Here is a 23827-nt window from a genome sequence, read left to right on the forward strand (position 1 = left end):
TTGGTCTGAACAACAGCTGAACCTCTTGACCACTTCCACATGTTTTTATGCATTCAGTTGCTGCTACATGATTGGCTGATTAAATATTTGCATTAACAAGCTGGTGTACAGGTCTACCTACTAAATTGCTCACTAAGTGTATATCCAGCTGTCATAAATGGGTTGCATGTAAAGAATGCTTGCTATTCAGGTCACTTTGGATAAGTGTAAATATGTGGTTAAATGTTGTCAAATTAAGCCAGTGCAAAATGGTGTATTGTATGCAATAGCCTACTTTCCATTATAAAGTAAGTTGGCAGTAAATGTAGCAGCCCTTCTTTCATGATATGTAGACTTAAGATAATGTAATTAACTTTACCTAATTAAGTTTACTTTTGTGGTTATTGAATGAAAAAATAGAGCCTGGCCCTGAAATGGAACAAACACACTACTCAATAGCCGCTTCTAGTAGCCTCAATAAATTATATTATTTTATCATGCACCAGTAGCCAGTGAGACACAGATATTTTACAAAATGCTGATAATATAGATAATATAGAGTAAAGAGTAGACAAGCCTATTTACCAAATATAAGACACAATACAAAAAGGAACATTTGTTTTTCAATCAATGCTATTTTTTTTAATTAATTTGCAGCACATACACATGAATAAATTAAGTTCAGTGATGGATCGCTCAAACTTAAACAGAATAGTTTACACCCGCAACATACACATTTGCGGGTTTGTAAAGCTATTTCAGTAAATGTGAACAGAGTGTAAAAAAGAAATGCACTTTATGTAGTTGGCAGAGTGCTATTCACATTGGTAAGAAAACATTCCATGTTTAAGTTTATGAGATATGATCATTTAAGGCTGCATTTCTGACATCACTTTGTGTTGGACTTTCAGAACAATCACATTCTATCAAATACTCTGTATCAAACAAATTCATTCTGTACAGACATTAAAAAAATACAACACAGTCAAATTAACCCAAGACATATCTGTATACAAAACCTACCCACAAGTAGCTTGTAATTTCTTTTTTAAATAAATATGTAACACCACTTTGTGAAAATCATACAAACGTATCATGGTCACTTAGCCTTAAATTTGGCATCACACAAACATAAAAGCTGAAAACAACAAGTCAAGGAAATAAGAAAATAAAACAAAATGACCAATTGTACCTCATTTGGATAATTAATCGTTATCAGTTTTTAAATGAAAAATCCAGCTTCCTTGACCAGAGATCTACACTCAGGTCAATGGTGTGTAGGCATGACAAAAAATATGTTGCCTATTCTAATTTTTGTCAATATGGAAATCAAATCTCATTATTACATTTTTGGTACATAAAGAATGAGTTTCAGGAGTTTTCTTAATTTTTGGAAGTAATAGTTTGAGTAGCACAGCTGACCTCTTCACACCAAACGCTCTGTGGTAAATATGCTGAAGAGAACCACATACTGTACAGGTATGCATATCTCCCAGGTATTCGCTTGAGATTCGTGGTGGTTGAGGTACGTTTCCACCTTTAAAGTTCTCTGAAATCTTTGTAAGGAACAGAAGGTGCTATTTAAATGTATTAACCAGAGTAAAGGATAAAACAATTAGAGTTAAAATTGTTCCCTTTTAAATAAATTTCAAATATTTTTTCAGGCATACATTACACTGCATCTTTGATAATGGGCTAAGTGCCACACAACCCTAATATCTATTATTAAACATGTGCCAAAATAAATGGTTTATGTGATGTAAAAAAAAAAAAATTGGAACTATAACCTGTAATGCCATATAATGTACACTGTACAACATCCAACATTTCTTTAAGAAACAAACCATCTCGTTCACTGGAAAAAACAGAATTACTGTGATGTCTGTGGAGTAACAGGTACCTTTTTGGTTGCACTCTACTTTAAAGCTCGAGATGAAGGGGCAATAATTGTAATAACATTGTAATGACAAGTTGGTGAGTCCTAAACTTCCTCAAGAGTCTATGGCTCCTTTTGCAAAAGCAAAGCACAAATTAACAAGCAATTATATATCATATATGTGGTACTGGAGTTTAAAAGTAAAGTGCTACCAAACTTTGTTATGAATGTCATTTGTGTCATCAAATGTGGTGTTGGTGTTTTGGTTAATAGTAAAGGAGTAATTGACAAGAGTGCATTCAACATGGTAGAGGTTTCATAATGAGCAGACAGACTGCACAAGTTGTGCAGTTGTGAGTAAACACATAAATGGCTTGTCATGGAGGAGACTACACATTTACATCCTCCAAATGTTTTCCACTACAGAATAAAGATGTTTTTTTCTCAAAGCATTGCAAGCATGTCAATATTTTCTACCTGCTACAACTCTAAAACCATGCATTGAAAGTACCCTGCTATACGGAGTCGTGTGATAAGTATTGTATTGGTGCCATCAAAAAATATTACACAATATATACAAGACCATTACTCTGCAATCCTTACCAGATAAACAAAGATTTTAGACATTTTAGAGAAGATTTCCTTTGACGGCTTGTTAGTTAAGTGTCAGACCACAAGAAAAATAGACCGTGATTACAGGTGCAGAGCACACACAGAAATTCTTCTTCAAAGATTATTGGTTATTAAAGGTATTTTCACAAATATATAGCTGTTTTTTTTCTGAACAAAATAGATTGCTTTAAATTTTACCGAGCTTCAAAGCTGCCATACTATTTTATTTTTCAAGTCAATGTTGTTAACCATGAACAAAATGGCAAATTATAACATTGCTGTGTACAGTATAATATATAGAGATATTCAGTTTTACACAAAATACTATATTTTCAGCTGTCAAGGGCAATAAATAGTGAATACAGAGAGAATGGTGCAATTAAATAATTGTAAATATATCAGGCATTAACTTTTTTGTCCTAATAAGAGCAACAGCAAACATTTCATGACGTGAGCGCACAGGCATTGAGGATAGACTACCGTGATCACCAGGGTCATCTAACTAAAAGGATCAAATGATCAAATGAAATTATGGAAGCAGCTATTCATCTTTCAGGACCAGGTTAGTTTCTTGGCTTGACTTCTTGCTATAATGTGAGTGGAAAAATACTGTAGAAGAGGTGGGAAGCGGGCTGTGGGTTTTTGGGAGTAAAGTTCAAAGGTCACAGCAAGGCCACAGAGATGAAAAGTGAGAGGCTGTGCAGACTTTTCAAGTTCATAATCATATGTTTTTGTGTCTTAGAAAGTTAAGCAAAAATATGAAGAAGTACTAACATAATTATCTGAAAATTATCAAATATTTGGCGTAGTTTCATATGATATTAATTGTAGTATGGTTCCAAGCAGACATTCCGAGTAACTGCCACTTATGGTTTCAATAATTTTTGCACTAGGGAACAAGCTTGCTCATTCTCAGTGCAATATGGAAACTAGTTAGCTTATAACCAATAACCAGCTGTACCTAAATCAACCACCATTGCTGTGTCATTTTGAATAAACTCGATTGGTAGCACATGCTATGCTACAGCAGCTCTGTAGCTGGGATTCTGGTCTGAAAGTGGCATTATGGATAAGTGGAAAAGTCTGCATAGCCAATCCCAGATGAAGAGCCTCAGGTGAAGATGATCATCTTCACATGCACAAGAATGCGGTCAGGTGGGAAGTCCTGGTCACTGCAGGTAGCGGTACACTTTGAAGCAGTGGTTCCCAGAATCCGCGACCACAACATGGCCGTCAGAGGTCAGTGCCAGGCCCTGGGGTCCGTACAAAGGGTCCACAGACGTGTTAATGTAGGACAAGAAGGACCCACTGCCATCAAATACCTGTTCAGTGAGAGAGGAGAGCGAGGCAACTATTTTCAGACATGAGTCCTGGGGTCATTTGCTGTATTGTACCAATCATCATCATTATCCTGCACTGTGAAGTAGTCCTATTCTGGCTTTCAGGGGCTGAGTTTTAATCTAAACATCCACAGATGGTACAGATTTACCCTGAATAAGTGATACATTTCGGGGTTACTTTTTAATGGAGTTGAACACATTACAGTTCAGGTGACCCAGCATGAAAAATGAAGACATATTGAATATGCAGCACTCAGGACAGACACTGATTAAAAACTAAAGGCTGTACATTGTGTTATGTTCACCTGACAGGTGTACTCATGAGAATGAGGAACACACTCCCTGACGCACCTTAACCAGGTCTTACCTGTATTCGGCTGTTTCCCCAATCTGCCACAATGATATTGCCATTTACATCTACTGCCACTCCTGTAGGTGCGTTAAACTGGCCATTTCCTTCTCCATTCGACCCAAACTTCAGGAGGAACTCACCCTCTGCGTTGAAAACCTGTTAGCAACCAACACAACATAAAAGTCCATTAAGAATAATTAAGCCTTTTGAATAATTGAATAAATGCTTTGTAGATTGAAGAGATTTACATTTACAGGTGCAGTATGCAATGGATGGAATTTGTGATTTGCATATAATTTTTTTGTGAAATTGTTGCACTGCTAGTCTACGTACAATAATTGACTGTGGGGAGTTTCTGTCTGTGCCTTGGTATGAGCTGCATCAGAGGGCAGTGCCATTACCTTCACAGAATGATTGTGGAAGTCTGTAATAATTATTTCATTATTGCTGTTGACTGCTGCAAAGTGAGGGCCTTCAAAGAGAGATAAAACAAGGAAGAGAGGTTATATTCATAACATGGTTTCATAACTATCCTAATATCATAGGGTTATCTATTTCCATGTAACAAAAGCAACGGTTATGTTATGTCTCCAATGAACAAGATAAAACGTATTATGCTAATACCATAACCATATTCCCTTTAATAAAGTTATTATCAGCATCAACATGCAAACATGATGCATTATGTATTGCTGGATTGGGGCACAACAAAGTATTTGTGCCTATTCAGGCTCTTTTCGTACCTTATTTTCTGAGAGTATAGGAAGCCCCCTTGTGATTATGAGTAAGCATTGCATATTGGAGAATGGATGGGTGTATCCATACTCTGCTGTACATATACAAGAAAACATTGGGGGGCGTGGAGGTATCTAACATCATCGACCTAAGCCCCTCACCCTAAATATAGTATCCAGCCTGTCCTACTGAGGGCAAATATGGTGGCAACGAATGACTGGAAATGCACAATGTCATCACGTGCACAAGGCTCCACTCAGTACTCTCGATGAGGGTTACCTGCAAACTGTTTGTCCCCATTCCCACGGTTACCAAACTTGGTGACCAGCTTGCCGCTGGGCTGGAAGATGAAGACAGAGCAGGCTTTGTTGTCCACCACGATGAGGTGTCCGTTCCGATCCACAGACACACCCTTGGGCCCCATCAGACGGCCGGAGCCAATCTTTGTCTGTTGAGGAGATGGAAAAACAAAATACAGTCCCTCAAATCCTTTTTATATTCATAGTAATGTAATATCAATTTGCTTAATAGAGTCATGTTTAAATACATACTGTATACCACATGTTTCAACTGAGACATGTAAGCAGCTTAGTGAAGAACAAGGCAGAATCAACTAGTCATTAGAATTTGGCTATAATATTTGAGCAATTGATTGATAATGTCTTGCAACAAAACAAGTGACAGAAACACATCTAAACATGGACACATCATCACTGTAGACACACAGGCCAGGATGCTAAATGCTGGACGAGGTGTTCTCGACAAGCCCACCTTGAACTTCCCCTCGCTGGAGAAAATGCTGACCCACTTGTTGTCGTAGTCGGCGATGATAATGTCACCATTGGGGTGGACAGCAACGCCCGTGGGGCGCTGGAGTTGCCCGGGAGACCGCCCCCTCACCCCAAACCGGCTCTGGAACTGGCCATCATTGGAGAATATCTGCCAGAGGCACGTTAGCTCATGCTATTCTTCCTCAACACAAAACATGTTTCTTTTAAATATCACTTTTTGCTTTACATTTCATTTTTTAGGCAGTATGTATCTACAACTTGGATGATTATACATGCTTTGAGATGTATTTACCATACAATAAGCTCGGTATAGGCTATAGGTCACAATTTTTAAAAATACTTTTAAGCCTTACCTGAACACACTGGTTGTTGCTGTCTGCTATCAAAATCGTGTCATTTTGAGAAGCTGCCACACCCTGCACATTGGTGAACTCGCCTTTATTCCTTCCTTTTGTACCTGGAGCACATGCAAATGAACTAGTGCCTGTTATTCTGACAGTACATTCAGCCTTTCAGTGTCTATCACCGGGTTGCACATAGCTCAGTATTTCATTTGAATAATTTACATTGGAAGATTGTGTTGTGCTCTTGGAGAGACTTTTGAATGTGCTGTTCTGCTGTATCTGTGTGACGAATAAATCCATGGACTGTGCAGTTTGGCTGAGTGAATCAATTTCAATTTAGTTATTAGATAACTCCTCTCACAGCAGAGGACACATTGGATTTCTTCCACCTCTGGGGGTCAAATTCTTTAAAGCATTTCAAAATTCATAATATCTTCACATAAATATGTTGCCCAGTGTTTCTGAACAATAATGAGAACTACACTGCAATGTTTCTCAAGGTTAGCAGTACAATGAATGAAATACCATACAATTAAACTTACCAAACAATAGAAATCAATAAACTAATGTAAGAATATTGACCTTAGTGGTTATCTCGAGACTAGCAGCCGCTTACCGACTCTGAAGATGAGGTCGTCCTCCACCGGATTCTCTTTCCTCTTGGCCGTGCTGAACATGCTGCCCGTCCGCTTCACGCCCTTCTGCCTGATGCGGCCGCTCCCAGGAGATTTCACCCTCTTCTTGGCACCGTCGGCGGTGGGCAGAGCTTCGGTGGACTTGGCCACCTTCAGCTTGAAGGGGCTGCCCTTGATGTGCTGGTCGTAGAGCCGCAGCGAGAGGGTGAAGCTCCCCTCCTTCTGCACCGTGTACAGGAAATCATAGGTGCCGTTCTTGTTGTCCAGGATCTCGCCGTCCGCCACGCTCCCGTCAGGGGTGCAGATCTCGGCCGTCAGGCAGGCGTTGCCCGTCTTGCACAGCTCGCCATCCTTGTCCTTGGTGGTGATGGTGACGGAGGTGGGGTGGCCCACCACGCACTGGCGCAGGCCCTCCCCGCTGGCCACCGTCTCGTAGGCCACGGCGTTGGTGGTGACGATGGTGCCCAGGTTGTGGATGGACTTCTTCAGCCCCTCGGTCTCCACCAGGAAGTCCAGCTGGTCGTTCTCCTCGGGCTGCAGGGAGTACTCCCGCCCGGCCAGGTCGCCCAGGCGCTCCGTCATCTGCTTCTTCACCAGCAGCACCTCTGAGTCCGAGCCACGGCTCAGAGCCTGCTCCGTGAAGTTGCAGCTGCTGTTGATGCCCTCTCGGTCCTGCTGCAGAGAGTCCAGCTGGGCCTGGAGCACCTATGACAGACACAAAGACAGATTACACATGGACAGAACCTATGGCTTCCTCAGGACATGTATTTGTACATCGTGACCTTTGGATTATAAGGTTCTATCTGCGATCTGAGTAGTTATAGTAGTAGAGATATTGAGCTTCAAAGATTTCACCTTCTAACACAGCAAAACTGTGTGAACTTCATTCATCAAAATGGCAGACACCCTAAAAGTACTCTGAATGTATAATATCAAAATCCTATCAAATTGCCCTATGAAAAACATATTTACGACACTAACTAATTTTGTTAGAACTATTACAATTACACAGTCTCTGTGTCACCTTCAACACATAGAAAGAACTTACACTATGACACACACAGACTGTACATACACTCTCATACACATGAGTACAACATCTTTCACACCCAATGTGCTCACACACTGGACTACAGATAAATGTCTCACCGACTTACTCTAGAGCAACTAAAACACACAAAGTCAGCACATAGAGGTCCAACAACCTGATTTCTGCTCAGAATCAGCAGCCACCACATCATGGCATTTGCATTCATTCACAGCTATGGGATTCATAATTCATAACTGTATTTCCCAGGAGCACCCTGCAGAGCTGCAGAACCGTACCTTCTGCTTCAGCCCATAGGTGACCTCCAGTTCCATCAGCAGCACGTGCTTTCGCACGTTCAGTGTCTTCTGCAGCTCCTCAAAAGTGGCGTGGATGTCCTCCTCGATGGATGACCGCTGCCCACCCAACTGATGCATGATCTCTGACAGGGCCTTCGTGGACTCATCAATCTCTGGAAGCCTGGAGACCCCAAGGGGAGGAGGGTGGGAGAGAGTAAGAAAAAACTCTTTAGACAGATACTCTTACTCTACAGGGGAAACTCAATTCTACTCTCCCTTTATGATTCTGTAATAATGCAGAATCTATATTGCAGGGTTCAGCCACTTGAAGGCCAAGAACTGCTGGTTTTCCACCATCCTTTTACTGTACCTGGGAGTAAAGTGTGAAGACAGTCTGGCCAATGAGTAGCACTAGTTACCAAGCAGAAAAGAAAAACAGGGCTGAATTTGATGGATTCAAGGGTCAGAGTGAAAGTCTCCTACACAGATCGTGGCTGCAAGAACTCCATTAATCACAGGAACTATGGTGGTGCAGTGATACATCAGCGTAGCCTACTGTTGTGCAAGTCTCCTGCTCAGATTGTGTATGTAAGAGCTTCATGAAGCACTGGAACTAGGGTGGTGTATCCAGCTAAAGCACTGGGTCTGTGATCCAGCGGCCCGGAATGGGATCTTGACCATGGCAACAACTACTGTGTGCAGGAGTCGCATAGAGTGACACGTTATTGGCCAGAGTTTCACCAATAAGGGAGTGTCTCAGCGGCTGGGATCACGCTTGCTTCAATGCACAATAACATCTCTAGGTGAATCATCTGCTAGTTATATAAAACATGCGGTCCTCTTGTGCAACAGCTGCCGAGTTCAATAAGTGGAATAAGTGCCTGCGCATATTCCGCGGGGAAAATATTATTGTCGCACAATAGACACAACACTGAGATGAGCTTAAACTAAAAATGGGTTTAAACTGCCTTCAATAAGCCCGTAACCTAGTGGCTAAGGGACATGACTGGGGCCCGGAAGGTTGGTGGTTCAAGCCCCGGTGTAGCCACGGTAAGATCCACATACAGTTGGGCCCTTAACCCCACATTGCTCCAGGGTGTTATATTATAAGTTATAAGTTATATTTATTTATAAAGCCCATTTAAAATGACTACCATCAACCAAAGTGCTGTACAATTTATAATTACTATATATATAAAAAATAAAAACAGTGAAAAACAAAAGGTGGATTGTTCCCTGCTTAACACAGTCAACTGTAAGTCGCTTTGGATAAAAGTTCAGGTAATAATGTATTATTATTATAAAACAATGCAGGAAGGACACAGGGCGTATGGGATGCACCTTTTCTTGACGGCGCTGAGCTGATCCTGCAAAGAGACCTTGTGCTGTTCCACGGCTTCCTTGAGCGGGACGGTGGTGTGTTCAGCGTGCTCCCCGCTGGCACAATCCTCACACACGGCCATCTCACACGGGGGGCAGTAGAACTCCTTCACCTGGGGAAGGTGCCACAGTCCCAGCCACACCCGGCCTGTCACAACTAGCTTCACACGGTCTGTCGGCCCTGCCCATGTATGTATCTACCAGCTATAATTGGCCTGTCAGCCAATGTCAGCTAATGCACACCCACACATGATCTGTTGGGCAAGGCCTGTCAACCCCAACACACACGTACGTTATGACAAAGGGATTGACAAAAGGCCGGTCAATCCCACCCACACACTGCCTGATAGTTCTGCACACATTCTGTCCATGCATACAAATGGTGCCTACTATATAGAGTACATTTCTACTAAACTCTTATTTTCTCCTTCTCTTATGATGTTCGTGTTTGTAATGTGTGCCCATTACAGCCTCTATTTCTATTTCTCTCTATTGGACATATATTCCTTTATTATGGATATGTGAGATGTCTATTTGGGTGTGTACAGGGCGGCCTGTAGCGTAGTGGTTAAGGTAAAGGACTGGCACACGCAAGGTCGGTGGTTCTAATCCCGGTGTAGCCACAATAAGATCCGCACAGCCGTTGGGCCCTTGAGCAAGGCCCTTAACCCTGCATTGCTCCAGGGGAGGATTGTCTCCTGCTTAGTCTAATCAACTGTACGTCGCTCTGGATAAGAGCGTCTGCCAAATGCCAATAATGTAATGTAATGTAATGTGTGCATCAACATGCATCTGAAACTCTCCCTCGCTTTCTCTGTCTCTCTCACACACACGCACGCACACACATGCAACATAGGAAAGGCCATAATACAAGAGAAAAACAACTCCAGACAATCACATGGTGCATTAGTCAACCCCTCTGTGAGATGTCTCTATTGTTTACCCCATAACAATGCACCCTATTGCTATATGCCACACAGGCACTTTGGGGTTAAGTTACCATGGCAACGCGGCCAGAGCCGAAGCCATCGCATCCCAGATCTTTTCATGCTTTCGTACTCATTTAGCTCCGTGCAGTAATATGCTCTGGAAAATGCATTCCTGGAGTTCTGATGGCTCATTTCATTGCTATCTGTTCAGCAAATCGATTCCAACAGTCCCCCCTTTCCAGACGCGACTGTGTTCCACAGACAAGACATCGGTCTTGATTCAGCAGATTAGGCTGGACCCTGGACAGGGTCCAATGAGGGTGAATATTGCTAACCCCACCATCCAATTAAAAAAAGGTTTGGACGGAGGCCACGGATTGCGCCCACATACAGTAGCTCATACTCTGCGGCACACCTAGCGCTGAGATCAGAGAGAGGAACATTGGGCCAGATGGCCTTCACGGCCATTGTGGGCAAAAACCCAGAAACCCAACAGTGACTGTGCTAAGAATGCAGGCTACATATGGAAATTTGACCCCTGAAGAATGAAAAATGTACGTCCACTGGCACTTTTTTTCTGAGAGTGTGCAAGTCTGTTATCTTGGACCTAATCCTCAAAGTCTTTGGCTGAACTCCACAATGGCATTAGCATAGCATTAACAGCATTAGCATCAGCGCTCACCTTGCCCTCGTGGTTGGAGCAGGACAGTGGTGGGGTGGTTGCCACGGCGGCGATGGCCTCCACCACGGTGCAGGCCTCGCTGCTGCTGTCGGGAGATCTCTGCAGGACGTCCATCAGGCCGGTGATGAAGAAGTTACTCTGCAGCGCAGACACACCCCGTTCGGGCAAGATGGACGTCTGACGGCAGACGGGGCAGGAGACAGTGAGGCTGTGGGCAGGTATGTAGTTCTGTAGGCACCTACAATATGGACACAACACAGGTAGGTACTGCTAAACACAACTAAGTGTACAAAATCAACACAATCAAACAAAACAAACAAAATCTATTTTGATCATTTTGATTCTAGTCCTTGTTGGTCACTTGGGGCTGGTTTCTCAGACATGGAATAAGCCTACAGTAGTCCCAGGCTTAACTTTTTTCAATAGAGATCTTCATAGATTTTTCTATGACTAAGCTAAATACATGTCTGGGAAACTGGCTCCTTTTGCAGTTGATTTCACAGACAGTGTCAGGGCTTGAGCAGGTATTCTCTAGCCATGTTTACTCTAATCAGGAGACAGCGATTGAACTCACAGAACATACAGCTCCAAGACAAACCACAATAATAATGTGGGTTAATAAGAATTTACTCTAAATATTACTGATAGTATAGGTTAGGCTCACCTCTACTAGGGAAGCTAGGGCTATGCATGGTAGGGGCTGGATGGTAACAATGATGAATACATTTCAGGTTTATTAAATCAATGATACTGTATCCCATAGGACTGTTGCTATGACACAATCAATTTAATTATTTAGTGTAAATTAATCAAATAATTAATTAATAGTGAAACAGCAGTTGTTAGAACAAGGAACTGTCAGTGTATCCCTTTAACAAAATTTAATTAACAAGAAATAAAATATCTGTTGTCAGCTGTGGGCAAGTAACTGGCACACCACAGACGTTAGTGACAACAATTTCCTCCCTCACATTCCTAAAATAGTCTCTGTTACCTCAGTAACGTTCCTAATTAATTCCTCTTCCTATATTATTGCCTGCAAAGGTAATAATGCCATAACTTGTTCCTTTTCACTAGATTATGACTTTAGAATTTGAGCTCTTATGAAAGATCATGAACAAATTTAATCTCAAATTCAAGGACTACATTCACCATAACTGAACGTTTTTATTAATGTCAGCAACAGTGCTATGAATAACAACACTAGGTATCCTGGCCAAAACTAAAGGCAGAGGAGGAAAATCACTTTTTATTACCATACAATATGTACACCAGCTGAACATCTGCTGTCCATTTGCAGTACAAATTAGATTTACTGTACCACTCAGTACAATTTGAGCTGAGTAGACTATACACAGAACATTCGGGCTGTTTCATTCTTCACTCGTTGTTCTGAAAGTGGAGCTTTTATTCAATCTGAGGGAATTGCTGAGGGAAAGGCTTCTCGCTTTTGGATTCTATATGAAAGCAGTGTCGTTCTCACCTCTCGCAGAAGGTATGCAGACACGGGAGGACTTTGGGGTTGTCGTAGCGGTCGATGCAGATGCTGCAGATCAGGAACTGTTTGTCAATCTGCCGCACCACAGGGCTAGGGAGGCTGGGGTCTTCACTGGCCATCCTAACACTCTGACATGAGGGCCCCTCTCCCTCTCACCCTGCACCCTGAGAGAGAGAGAGAGAGAGAGAGAGAGAGAGAGAGGGAGGGAGAGAGAGAGAGGGAGAAAGAGAGAGAGAGGCTTCAGATATATGTGGATGCACGCACACACAAACACACACACACACAAATAGATATCGCACTTATCCATAATACAGGAATGCATGTGGTACACAATCCATCTTGATATTCTCGCAACAGCACATACATAGCACGCGCACACACACACACATACAGCTAATATGTGCCCACCACAGTCTTACAGTTCACTTAGGTTATGATAATGATCAGCTGTTTTGCTGCAGTGACAGTACACGACACATTTGTAACATTTGCAGCTAATATTTGTCTGATTAAGCAAATTCCGCCATTGCTCATAGAAGCTCTGTCCATATATTGCATTAATGAAGCTCGCCCACTCTGAAGTTTATCAAGTCTCCAGGCAGGATGACATCACTGCTGGCCTAAATGCTCAAACACTTCAGTACCTCAAACGCAGTTGGAAAAGGTGTTTGTTCACTGCTGAAAGGGCTTTTAGCTCAGAATGATTGAGAAGGTTATTGCTTCAGCACATAAATATTGGATGATTTTACATTAAGGAAACTCTGGAAAGCATGATGGGCCCCTACCGTGTCTTCAGTGACAGCCCCCCACCCCCCACCAAGCACGGATAACAGCAAAACAGTGGACACATTGAACACTGCAGTTTCAATCAATGCCCCTCTGCAACACAACACAGCTTCAAATCGATGAGAAGGACTCTGTCCTTACCATGTATGTGTACTAGATACACTCAAATCAAAATGAAGGGGCCTGAATGGGTTAAATGGATGGGGCTCCCTTCTATTCTTCTGATTCTAAACCTGTGTAACACAATCCAGGCTAACAAGAGAGCCTCTATCTCTGTACAGGAAAAACTACAATCAACACTCACTGTGACCTAAAAATGGATGAGCTTAGACATGTGACTCAACACATTTTTTGGCTGTAATATATATTCATGGCAATCCTTTGGTAGAAAAGCTAAACCTGCTCCAAGAGTGGAGCACTAGCCCTTATTTTGTTTTGCTAAAAATATAACTAATGTTATCTACATATTACCCACATCAAGTATTTCAGTCTTTTCATGAATATGTTCAGAGCATTCCCCATTGACCCAACACAAAATAATTGAGACCATCTCTATGTTACAGTACTTTAAAACAAAAAAAGGAGAGATATATAATTTTTAAGCAAATGAAAATGGCTTGAAGATTTCAAGGCACTGAGAAATTTTGTGGCAGAAAATATCATGACAAAAAGAGAAGCTGGTTACCAATAGCAACTAAGAAAGAGGGAGGTTGTTCTCACAAATCTCATGCAATCGTTTCCAAGTGGTACCACATAATTCAGTCTCAGGTACAAACAAAATGCTAATAATAAACAAATGTCATGACTTCTGTATAACTCAGCATGAAAATATAATTGTAGAGATGAGAAGAGAATTTAGAGAAGATTTTATCAGGTGTTCAACTAGTTTACCAGAAGACCTGGTCAACTAGTTGAACAGAATTATATTTGCAGTTTGCATAATGAACCAGTGTGGATTTAAACATCAAAAAGCCACACAAATCTAACATTAATCACACATTAATCCAAACCAGACTGTTTTAAAAGCACTCTTTAACGAGGCTGTGAGCACTGTTTTACATCCTGTCAGGGGGTCACAGATCGGAGGTTGGCATAAGCTAACCAGATAGCTCTTAAAAGATGTGCTGTACCTACCTGTGGCTACCTGAGTACAAATGGAGGAACGGCCACTAAGAGTATGCAGGTTCTGGTTGGAGAGGATTCAGAGCACAAAATATAATGTCCAGCCAAGGTTTTTGTGGCAGTATTTTTGTGGTTATTCCCATTAACAGAAAATTAGGAGAGGAGAGGTGTCCAGACTACAGTGAAGGGCCAAAACAGATTTGGACCCTGCCATAAAATCCAGCTATCACAGGTTGACCAGCTTTAAAATTTAGCTGGTTAAGCTGGTCGTCAAGCTGGTCTAGCTGGGTATGTGCTGGTCAAACAGCTAGTGTCTGATGAGCAGTTTCAAAACATAGCTTGAGCTGGTCAAGCTGGGAGCTGGTCTGAATTGGTTATCCAGCTAAACCATCTCAAGCTGGGAGCTATTTCAAAACCTGAACTGTTTTTTTCAGCAGGGGAGTTCAGTGCTAATACATCACACATGACGAGCACTCGTGCAACCATTCATTCATTATAATAATTATGTAATCTTTAGTAGGAGGCCGGTTAGCATAAGCTAAGATATGCATTTATCTTAAAAGCTGATATAATATGTGTCTTGGACCTGTGATATTAGCTTATATATTTTTATTTCCTTCCTTCAAATTAATCTTCAAATTAATTCAAGGAAAACCGCACTCAAAGTCATACAGTACCCACTAGTGTAGCAGACCTTACGGGTTATATTTGACATGTTTTCTTACCTATAGCTGATTGAAAAGTTTAAAGTTAACATTCATATTAAAGAATTTAGGAAACAAAAAATGAAGTTTGTCTCCTCTGGGAGACTAAGAATCAAAGTTCCACTCTTCTGTATAATAGAATGATATTGGAAAGGTGCATTTCTTGAAGAAAGAATGAATGCAAAAGATACCATAAATAGTAAATAGCACTACACCATTCAGTATACATTTCACAGGCTTGAGATATGAGACATCACTATAGATTCAGTAGACACCTCAAAGTCCCGCACAATCACATAAAATCCATACAAATCCAAGAGAAGGATAGCTTTTTTTATTCAAAGAGCAGCAGCATGCATTGCATTTGACAGAGCCCTACCATAGCCAAGCCATCCTCAGATTTCCGGCATATTCCCTTACTTGCTGTCATCTAGTGATGCTCCACAGCTCCAGAGTGACTGATTCACCACTGAGTCACTACCAGCCTCTGATATAAGAACACTGAACGTAGCAAAAAATGATTTAGTGCAAGCTTTAGGAAAATCCCCTACATCCTTATTTGAAGCAAATCAATCTTTAGTGAGCCTGTTTCCCCGCCCCCCAATTTCCCTCCCTCACTCTCTTTATATCTCTCTTCCTCCCTCTCTCTCGCTCTCTTCCTCTCTCTCGCTCTCTCTCTCTCTCTCACTCTCTCACTCTCGCTCTCTGTGTCTCTGGCTGGTGGCTCACTGCAGCAAACCTTGCAAGGGATTCTGGGATAGGGATGCAGTAGCATGCAGAGAACAGATTCGCTGCCGGCTTGTAGATCAGTAGATCAGCCAATGAGCACGGGCGTAGGCCGGCGCGCATCACAGGGGCTGTCTGCGCAGGTCGGAGACACAGCCAGTAGGATGCAGCCGAACAGGATTAGACGGAGCAGCAGCGAGGAATCAAGGCCACTGTCGCAGCACGTCTTGCTGCCTTGCTGTGTCAGGAGAGTCCCCAGGCATCGCTCTGTGTGGAAGGCATCAGACCCATTCACCACACAGGCTAATGCTAACGCCGACCGCTTGCACATATGAATACACATTGCATATAGCGTCGTCATAGGAGCCTAGCCTTCACCGAACACAAGATGTGAATATCATGTGTATGCAATACACATATAATATTATATATACAATATAGTGTATAATACTGTACACACACACATTGTTCACAACAGAAAATACACACATGAGATGTGCATATGCTGCCTGGACACGTATACATATTATGTATTTGCATACTCCTTGACATGATTAGGGGACAAAGCATTCTACCCAAATAATGTTATTATCTTAATTATGCCATGGTGTGTCTGTCTAAAGAATCCTGCTGTAGTCACATGGTAGACCTAGAAGGAATATTGCTCTCTTACTGCACACATCAAAGAAGGACTATGAATCAAACTATAGCCACTCTGTTGGCATTAGTGAGGTCAGGATTCGATTGATTCTAATGCATGAGAAGCAACAAACAGTTAAATTTGACATTATTACTGAGAGAGGAAACTGATGAGCCAGGATGAGCTAATGGCCTGTTCTTGTGATTTATAAGGCTTCTTGTGAACTGGGAAAGTGACCATTTACTGATGGATTCATTATTGGTTTATGCAGCAGGCAAATGGCTCTCGCCATATTTTTCATGCTACAATTTAGACTCTCCAATCAGCCTAACCTGCATGTCTTTGGACTGTGGGAGGAAACCTGAGTACCTGGAGGAAACCCATGTGGACACAGGGGAGAACATACAAACTCCGCACAGAGAGACCCCGGCCGCCCGGGATTTGATCCCAGGACCTCCTTGCTGTGAGGCGGCAGTGCTACCCACTGCACCATCCGTGCCACCTCCAACACAACGCATCTGCACAAAATACACCTGACCTGGCTTGCAAACACAGCTGTAGCCTGGGGGGTTCAAGAGACGATCTTATACGTGATGATTCATAACTTGAACGCAATTCTGCAATAATAACTTACATGAATTCACTTGTGCCTCAAACATACTGTATATTGTTCAATAGAAGCAGTTCTAAACAACAGTTAAAGGGGCCTGGAAGAGTTTAACAGGCTTTGTCCCATTGGGAAAAATTTGGGCCTCAGCAGGGATTAGGTGTTGGCCATGTGGAACACAAGCTCCAGAGGGCGACATCTCTCACCAGAACCACCAACACTTACAACAAGCACTGCTATGCCAGCTGGACCAATTACATCATCACTTTTCTGTTACATTGCAACAGATTTCTGGACATGCAGTGTTCTTTTTTTCTAAATGGATACATATCAATGGATATTCACTCAGTTGCAGCTGCCATCTCCCAAGAAAGCATTTGCACTCCTTGAATATTAAATTCATGTTTAACTACCAACACATGTCATGAGATTTATATCTGTAACTCATTCATGTAATGTCACAGGGCCTTGAGAGCAGTCAGATGTTGCATGAGCAACAAGATAAGATGAGATATCAGATTCTTTCAGCACTGTGAAAGATGAAAGATCTGTCTGCAGGCGGGCTCATTGACCTGGGAAGAAATCATATTAACATTCATATTTGCCTCCATATATCACATGAACAGAATTACAATTCTCACTCGGACCAGCAGCTGGCAGAAAGCAATGATAAATGGCAGTAGGAACCTTCACTCTGACTGAGGGCCTGAGCAGACAAACCAGGTTAGCTTAAAATGCAATGCTGTTAAGCCAACAAAAAAAAACAGTGGAGGAAAAAACATTTTCTTACCAAACTGTGAAAACAGACTGTGCACACTGTAGACAGCTAAAACCTCAGCTCTGCTCTCCTCTATCCAGGCTGTGTTTCACACCATCAGACCCCACCACTCCCGACCCTCAAACCCTCAATCCCGTCCTGCCGTACTGTCCAGAGCATGAAGGTCAGCCCTTTTCCTACCGCGCGGTATGTCTGAACGACCGCGGTGGTTCCCCGCACCAGTGGATGACAGCACGGTGGCGATGACCCTAACTAAAGTAAACAGGGGGCAGAAAAAAAGGAAAGACAGGACCCACGTGACGGAGACAGGGAGAGATGGCGGATCAGCCCCCCGGGCAGTCCCCAGCTGCAGTTCTGTCAGTTCTGTTTATATAAGCTACCAGGCTAGCACCTCTGATCACATGCGTATGTGTGTGCAGGCTCCCGGCTGCATTGGGAGTCACCCACAAATCCCCTTCACTTTGGATGCATTTTAGATATATCTTGAATCCTTGCGGCAAAAGACGCCTTTTTTTTACAAAACAACACAGGGCCCCTGGCCCTGGGGAGAAATGCCTTGCTGTAAAATCCAGCTATGTCAGCTTGACCAGCTTGAATATTGAGCTGATCATAAGCTGGTCTAGCTGGGTATGAGCAGGTCAACCAACTAGTGCTGGTAGCCTGTCTTTAAAACATAGCTTGAGCTGGTCAAACCATGGCAAGCAGGGAGCTGGTCTGAACAGGTGAAGCAGCTACAGTACCAGCTGTTTAAAAACCTTGTCCTTTTTTTCAGGGTGTCCAAACCCAAAAGTATGAGTACTTTGCATACAACCATCTCCGCACTAACTTAAACACACACTGTACATTCATGCACACGTAAACATTCCCATTGCTTTAATCAGCTAACCATTGTAGTCTGCACCCTGCTGAAAAAACAGCTCAAGATAGGTTTCGAAACAGCTGGTAGCTGGTTGACCAGTTAGACCAGCTCTATACTTAATATGGTTTCACCAGCTCAAGCTATGTCTTGAAACAGCTGGTAGCTGGTATTTCAAGGGCAGCCTCATCATTTAGGACAATAGACCTGACCTGACCTGACGGCTGCAGGCAAAGCAGACAGTTAAAAATAGTTACTGAATACTGATATCATAGTTTTGAAAAATGCCAGGGCTTTCACATCAAGTAAACTATTCAAAGGTCGTACAAGCTGATCACCAGTACGTATCGTAATTCTTACGACAATTTATTCTTATGATATTTATTTCACACATGACTAACATTGCTCAAATGTATACATATTACTAGTTTTCACAGGTTATCAACTGAAGCATGGCAAGTGCATGTCAGAAGTAAAACAAACATGTGTGGTTAAATACCTTGCTCCACAACCACACAACACCAAAGCAAAGTCTACAGCGGCCTGTATCACGAAGCAGAATGACTGAGTTTGCTGGATAGCTGCACTGAGTAAAACCTGGAACCCTTTTTGACTGAAGTAAAAAGAGCTATTCTCTATAGTTCTAGATTTTACTATAATATATAACTATATTTTTAGTGCAGTAGTCCAGCTAACTGAGTAAACATTTTTCATGATACAGGCTCCAGGTCTAGAGTTAGCTTTTATGTGCCTCATGAGCTTTAGACATGTCTGACTGAATAAAATCCGGAGCCACAGCGGTCAGAAACCTTGTTGTCAAAGCATGACATGAACAGATATCTAGAGGCTCTCCCAAACTTGCCATAGTAAATTCCCCTGAACTTGAAAGATGTTCACATGGATTCATGGCTCAGTCTCAACTGATCAGCATCATTCTTTACACCCCTGTTAAGGGGTGCCGAAGGTTAAAGTACAACTCTAAAGGCTCCAGTTGATGTATGCTTAGCTATCGACATTTGAGAGGGTTTTCAACACAGTAGCTGTTACAAAGATAAAATTAATTTGGCCATGGATCATTGATATTACCAGCTACTCTCTCCTCTATTCAAACAGGCAGGCTTTCTGTGGGAGGTCAGGAAGTCGTAATAAGACTAAAAGGAAAATAAATCTTTTGCATTCTGCTGTAGACATCGATGCCTTTTCACAACTAATGCCTGGGAAACATCTGAAGTGTCCAGCCAATCTGCAAACGCACAGCCCATTTCAGTTACTGTTCATGCAACCACACTTGGTGTAGGATTCTGCTGGCACCAGTCCGCACATTAGTGGCCTTTCAGTCGTGAATACGGTTAGACAGAGAATATATATATTTATTTCTTCCAACCACTCATTGGAAACAATAACAGAAATACAAGTATATGTATTTGCTGTTTATTAGAGGTACAACAAAAAGCTAAAGTAAAAATATATATATAAATGAACCATAATTAACATAACTATTATTAAATGTAATGAAAATTTGGATCATGGAAACAAGAGGCCACCACTCTGCAGATGCGTGAAGATTAACTCACTGTCATGTTGAAGTGAAACAAAAACATCCCCCCTTGCCCTCCAACCTCTCTTCTCAACTTCCTTCCTGTAATTGTATTTCAAGTGTCATTCCTCATAACACGAAGCAGTGCACAACTGACAAGGACAGGTCTGTCAGCTGCAATGGTACCATCTGAACTGTTCGGGGACTGGTCATTGGGTGCTGAGTAAAAACACTATGTAGCTATGTTATCCTTGTGATATTCATTACTGTATGTTAAGGTGGTACATTGTACACGCTAAAATAGCCTTGTGGGAATTGTAGAAAGGCATGCTAAACCATCCATACAGTATCTACGCTTCATTAATTATTTTCTAGTAGTGTAAGCACTACATGAATGTAACTGGTATGACACATTGCAACATTATACTGACTTTAATGAAGCAGTCCACAAAATTAATCATGAAGTAAGCTAGAGTCTGGCCAGAATCAAACTCTTTAGGATACAAAGAGTCATAAAGAAAGAATCAAAACTCTTTTAAATTGGACACCAAGCTCTCTAACTATAATATGCAGAACTAAATTATGTTGAGGAAATTTTTTCAAACATACACTGAATATAATCAATGACCATCAATAATCGGAAACAAAGCAGCAATGTTTTAAACCATTTAAATGTTCATCTTTTTTAACTTTATTATTTTTTGTCACTGAGATTAATAACCGATCTTAACTTTTGAATATGTTTTTTAAATTTTATTTATTAATGGGCGGTAATTTGAAGCTGTTGGTCATAGACCAGAAAAACTAAACCAATCTGGAATACATATCTAACCATCAGCATTTATATAACTTATATTTAATAAATGAACAGGATTAAGATTTATTTATTTATTTATTTATTTTCAAATAACATATCTTGCATGGTCAGTGAGGGCCTGGCACAGAGATCCTATCTATACCAAATCTTATAAAAATTTGACCTAGTTTATTAGTGTTTTTCTTTCTTTAATAAAGATATAATCAGGTAGATGTTTTGGTGCAGGTGCCAAGAGGTTGCAATCACAGACAGAAACCACTCCCCCTGAAAAAATGTATGTCACGCCCATATTTACCTCTGCCACACCAACCATGGTGTTAGCTGCTTTTCTCAAGGCATGAAATAAAAAACCCAGACAGTAGAGGTGGAAATGAAAGAATCACCGTTACACAGAAATATCTATCCCGCTAATAACCAGGCAAATGCGGACCATACCTCTACTCTACCTGTCAAGCCCCTGCTACTGTTACACAGATAAGAGGAAATAATGACCCACCATTAGAAGATTAGGCTATGATGCTAATGTGATCCACCTAGAGGACACAAAAGAAAGGGAAAGTGCCCTGCTATAGAAACATCAGCAAAGGAAATATGAGACCATACACTTTCCTTGAGACATTCAAGGAGTTCCCTGTTTCACTATAATCATATTTCCAATAAGGGCCCATAAGGAAGATTCTATTTTACAACAGTATGATTGAATTACAATCTAGAATAACTGGATTACTTTAGCTTAATAAAAGGACATTTTGTAAAATAAATAGATAAAATAATGCAGAATGCACTTCAGCCCAGCATGAGCACTCAAATGTCAGAAACACAACGTCTTTAATACAACAGGGTGACTGATGTTTCGACATCTGGGATGTCTTTATCAGAGTCAACAGAAAAATTTTGCTTTTTTGCTGACTATGAGGGAGACATTACAGAGTAGTGACAGGTTAATCCCTTGAAGTATATTATTTTGTGGTTGACAAATGTAATTAAACACATTGAACAAACAAATAATACAACAAATAAATAAAAACAAAATAAATAAATAACAATTATGGAAAAACATCTTAAAACATTCAGAAAAAGCTATATTTTACTTCATGCTTTTTCTACAGACGTTATTCTGCATCAAGCTTGACTTTGAATTGCCTACTGTTTTAGTGCCAGGGGACCATTTCACTGTAGAATCCTGTACTGTGTATCACAGTAAAACCCAATATTGGCTTATAATTAAATTCAATATAACCAGCAATAAATATTTGCAGAACCGCATTTATTCTGTGCCAGACTGGAAAACTGATATGTGCCTTGAGACATTATCTGGCAAATGGCACATGTGTGACAACTTCACCACTGTGAATCTTTTTAAGATTGGGAAACGAGATATATTTGTCAGCGATAATACCTTCAGCCATCAGTCATCAGAATTACATTTCTGCAGATCAATATTCATGACAACATTCATATCTTGCTTTAGCCAAGCCACAGGTACAATTGTTCTGATCACAGCTGCTAATGTAAAGACCAAAGTTAAATTCATTAGTAGTTCAGTAATTAGAGAACCTGTGAGTATTTAGACTGTGAATCAGGACATCTATCTTCCACTAGCCTTCACAGTAGATCACTAGTTCTGTAGGGGGTGCAGCATCGAAACCTGACAATATCAGGCCAACCACATGCTCACAATAGGATTGTATTGTTTACAGTGTACAGAGACGGAGATCTCCTACCTCTAGGACCAACTGCGAAGCAGCCTTTATCATCTCCAGAATCACCTCCCCCTCCCCTCCCCTCGCAGATTCACATCCTGCAGATGCTCTAAGCCTCTCTCTCTCTCCCTCTCTCTCTCTCTGTTTTTCTCCACACAAGAATCAAAGATTAACTTACGTGTGCTCCATGGTTGTTCTCAGTCACAATCTGGTAAGAATAGAGGAGTTCCAGAGGTGCCCTGTCTGTTAGACAATCGCCTCCATTTGTTGCCATTAAAGGTCTGTTTATGAGAGAGGCTGGAGTGTCGCGTTACGACAACAGAGACAGACAGCTAGCAGCTCTCACCCAAGCAGGGGAGGGGCTACACTGTCAGAGGAAGGCCCGGACCAATCAGAGAGTAACTCATAGGCTTGTGGGCGGGCTTTGCAAGGCTGATGGTGCTGAAGTGAACAGCTGATAGAGCCTTGTGCGGGAGCAGCAGGGAACGGGAAGAGGGTGGCAGGGGAAGAGCGACAGGGATGATGGAGGAATGGAGAAGGGAGAGGATGTAGGATGAATGAAAAATGAGAAAAATGAGAGGGGAAGGGAGAGAGAATAGGAGTCATGTAGTTACAGGGATAAATTCACCAAACTTCAATCACCTCAACCACCAACGAGTAACCAAGCAACCATAACAGACTGCCTAAGACTTCAATTCCTTTTCATTTTGGGTTAAAATTTGCATTTTATTTTTTATGTTCAATTCGAGCAGTTCTCTTTTTTCGGATTTCCCCTGAAGCTTGACTTCAGTATCAAAACCATGGCAATATGAAAATATTCTCCAATTTCTATGAATAAATTTACTTACAGTGCAATGAATAGCTACGTACATTCATCACAGTATTCACAATTCCACCAATCCAGAAACTGTTTTTTAATATTTTGATTAAGAATTTCGGATGGATCTCCGTGAAGAAATACTCATAAAAGTTTGAAGTAATACACCCAAGCATATACTAAACACCTAACCTTACAGGAACACACCAGTAATTCCTGTAATAAGAAACATAATCGACTGCAACATTGCAAAAG

General features: G+C 41.5%; 1 protein-coding gene across 6 annotated transcripts; it reads right to left on the minus strand.

Moving 5' to 3' along the window:
* Window positions 1–594: 594 nt before the first annotated feature.
* Window positions 595–23051, minus strand: LOC133134825 (tripartite motif-containing protein 2-like). Of its 6 annotated transcripts, none has more exons than XM_061251287.1 (12): window positions 22934–23051; window positions 12465–12643; window positions 10982–11219; window positions 9332–9483; window positions 7991–8171; window positions 6646–7369; window positions 6039–6142; window positions 5666–5833; window positions 5174–5342; window positions 4561–4631; window positions 4175–4315; window positions 595–3789 (listed from the first exon to the last, which is right to left on the minus strand). In XM_061251287.1, the coding sequence occupies exons 2-12, from the start codon at window positions 12596–12598 to the stop codon at window positions 3637–3639; spliced, it is 2235 nt and encodes a 744-aa protein (XP_061107271.1). In that variant the 5' UTR covers window positions 12599–12643; window positions 22934–23051; the 3' UTR covers window positions 595–3636. The 6 variants fall into 6 exon arrangements, with proteins under 6 accessions (XP_061107271.1, XP_061107272.1, XP_061107273.1 ...); XM_061251288.1 differs by lacking the exon at window positions 22934–23051 and adding an exon at window positions 17855–17934; XM_061251289.1 differs by lacking the exon at window positions 22934–23051 and adding an exon at window positions 15512–15672.
* Window positions 23052–23827: the final 776 nt, after the last annotated feature.

This window comes from Conger conger, chromosome 8 (assembly GCF_963514075.1).
Source record: "Conger conger chromosome 8, fConCon1.1, whole genome shotgun sequence".
Taxonomy (NCBI): Eukaryota; Metazoa; Chordata; class Actinopteri; order Anguilliformes; family Congridae; genus Conger; species Conger conger.

Excerpts from the sequence above, each read along its gene's own strand:
- LOC133134825 (XM_061251287.1), bottom strand. The coding sequence starts at position 12,598 with ATGGCCAGTGAAGACCCCAGCCTCCCTAGCCCTGTGGTGCGGCAGATT. Across the intron at positions 8,172-9,331 it reads CTCAGCGCCGTCAAGAAAAG|GCTTCCAGAGATTGATGAGT; the intron begins GTGCATCCCATA and ends TGGGGTCTCCAG. Across the intron at positions 4,316-4,560 it reads TCCACAATCATTCTGTGAAG|GTTTTCAACGCAGAGGGTGA; the intron begins GTAATGGCACTG and ends GGTTGCTAACAG.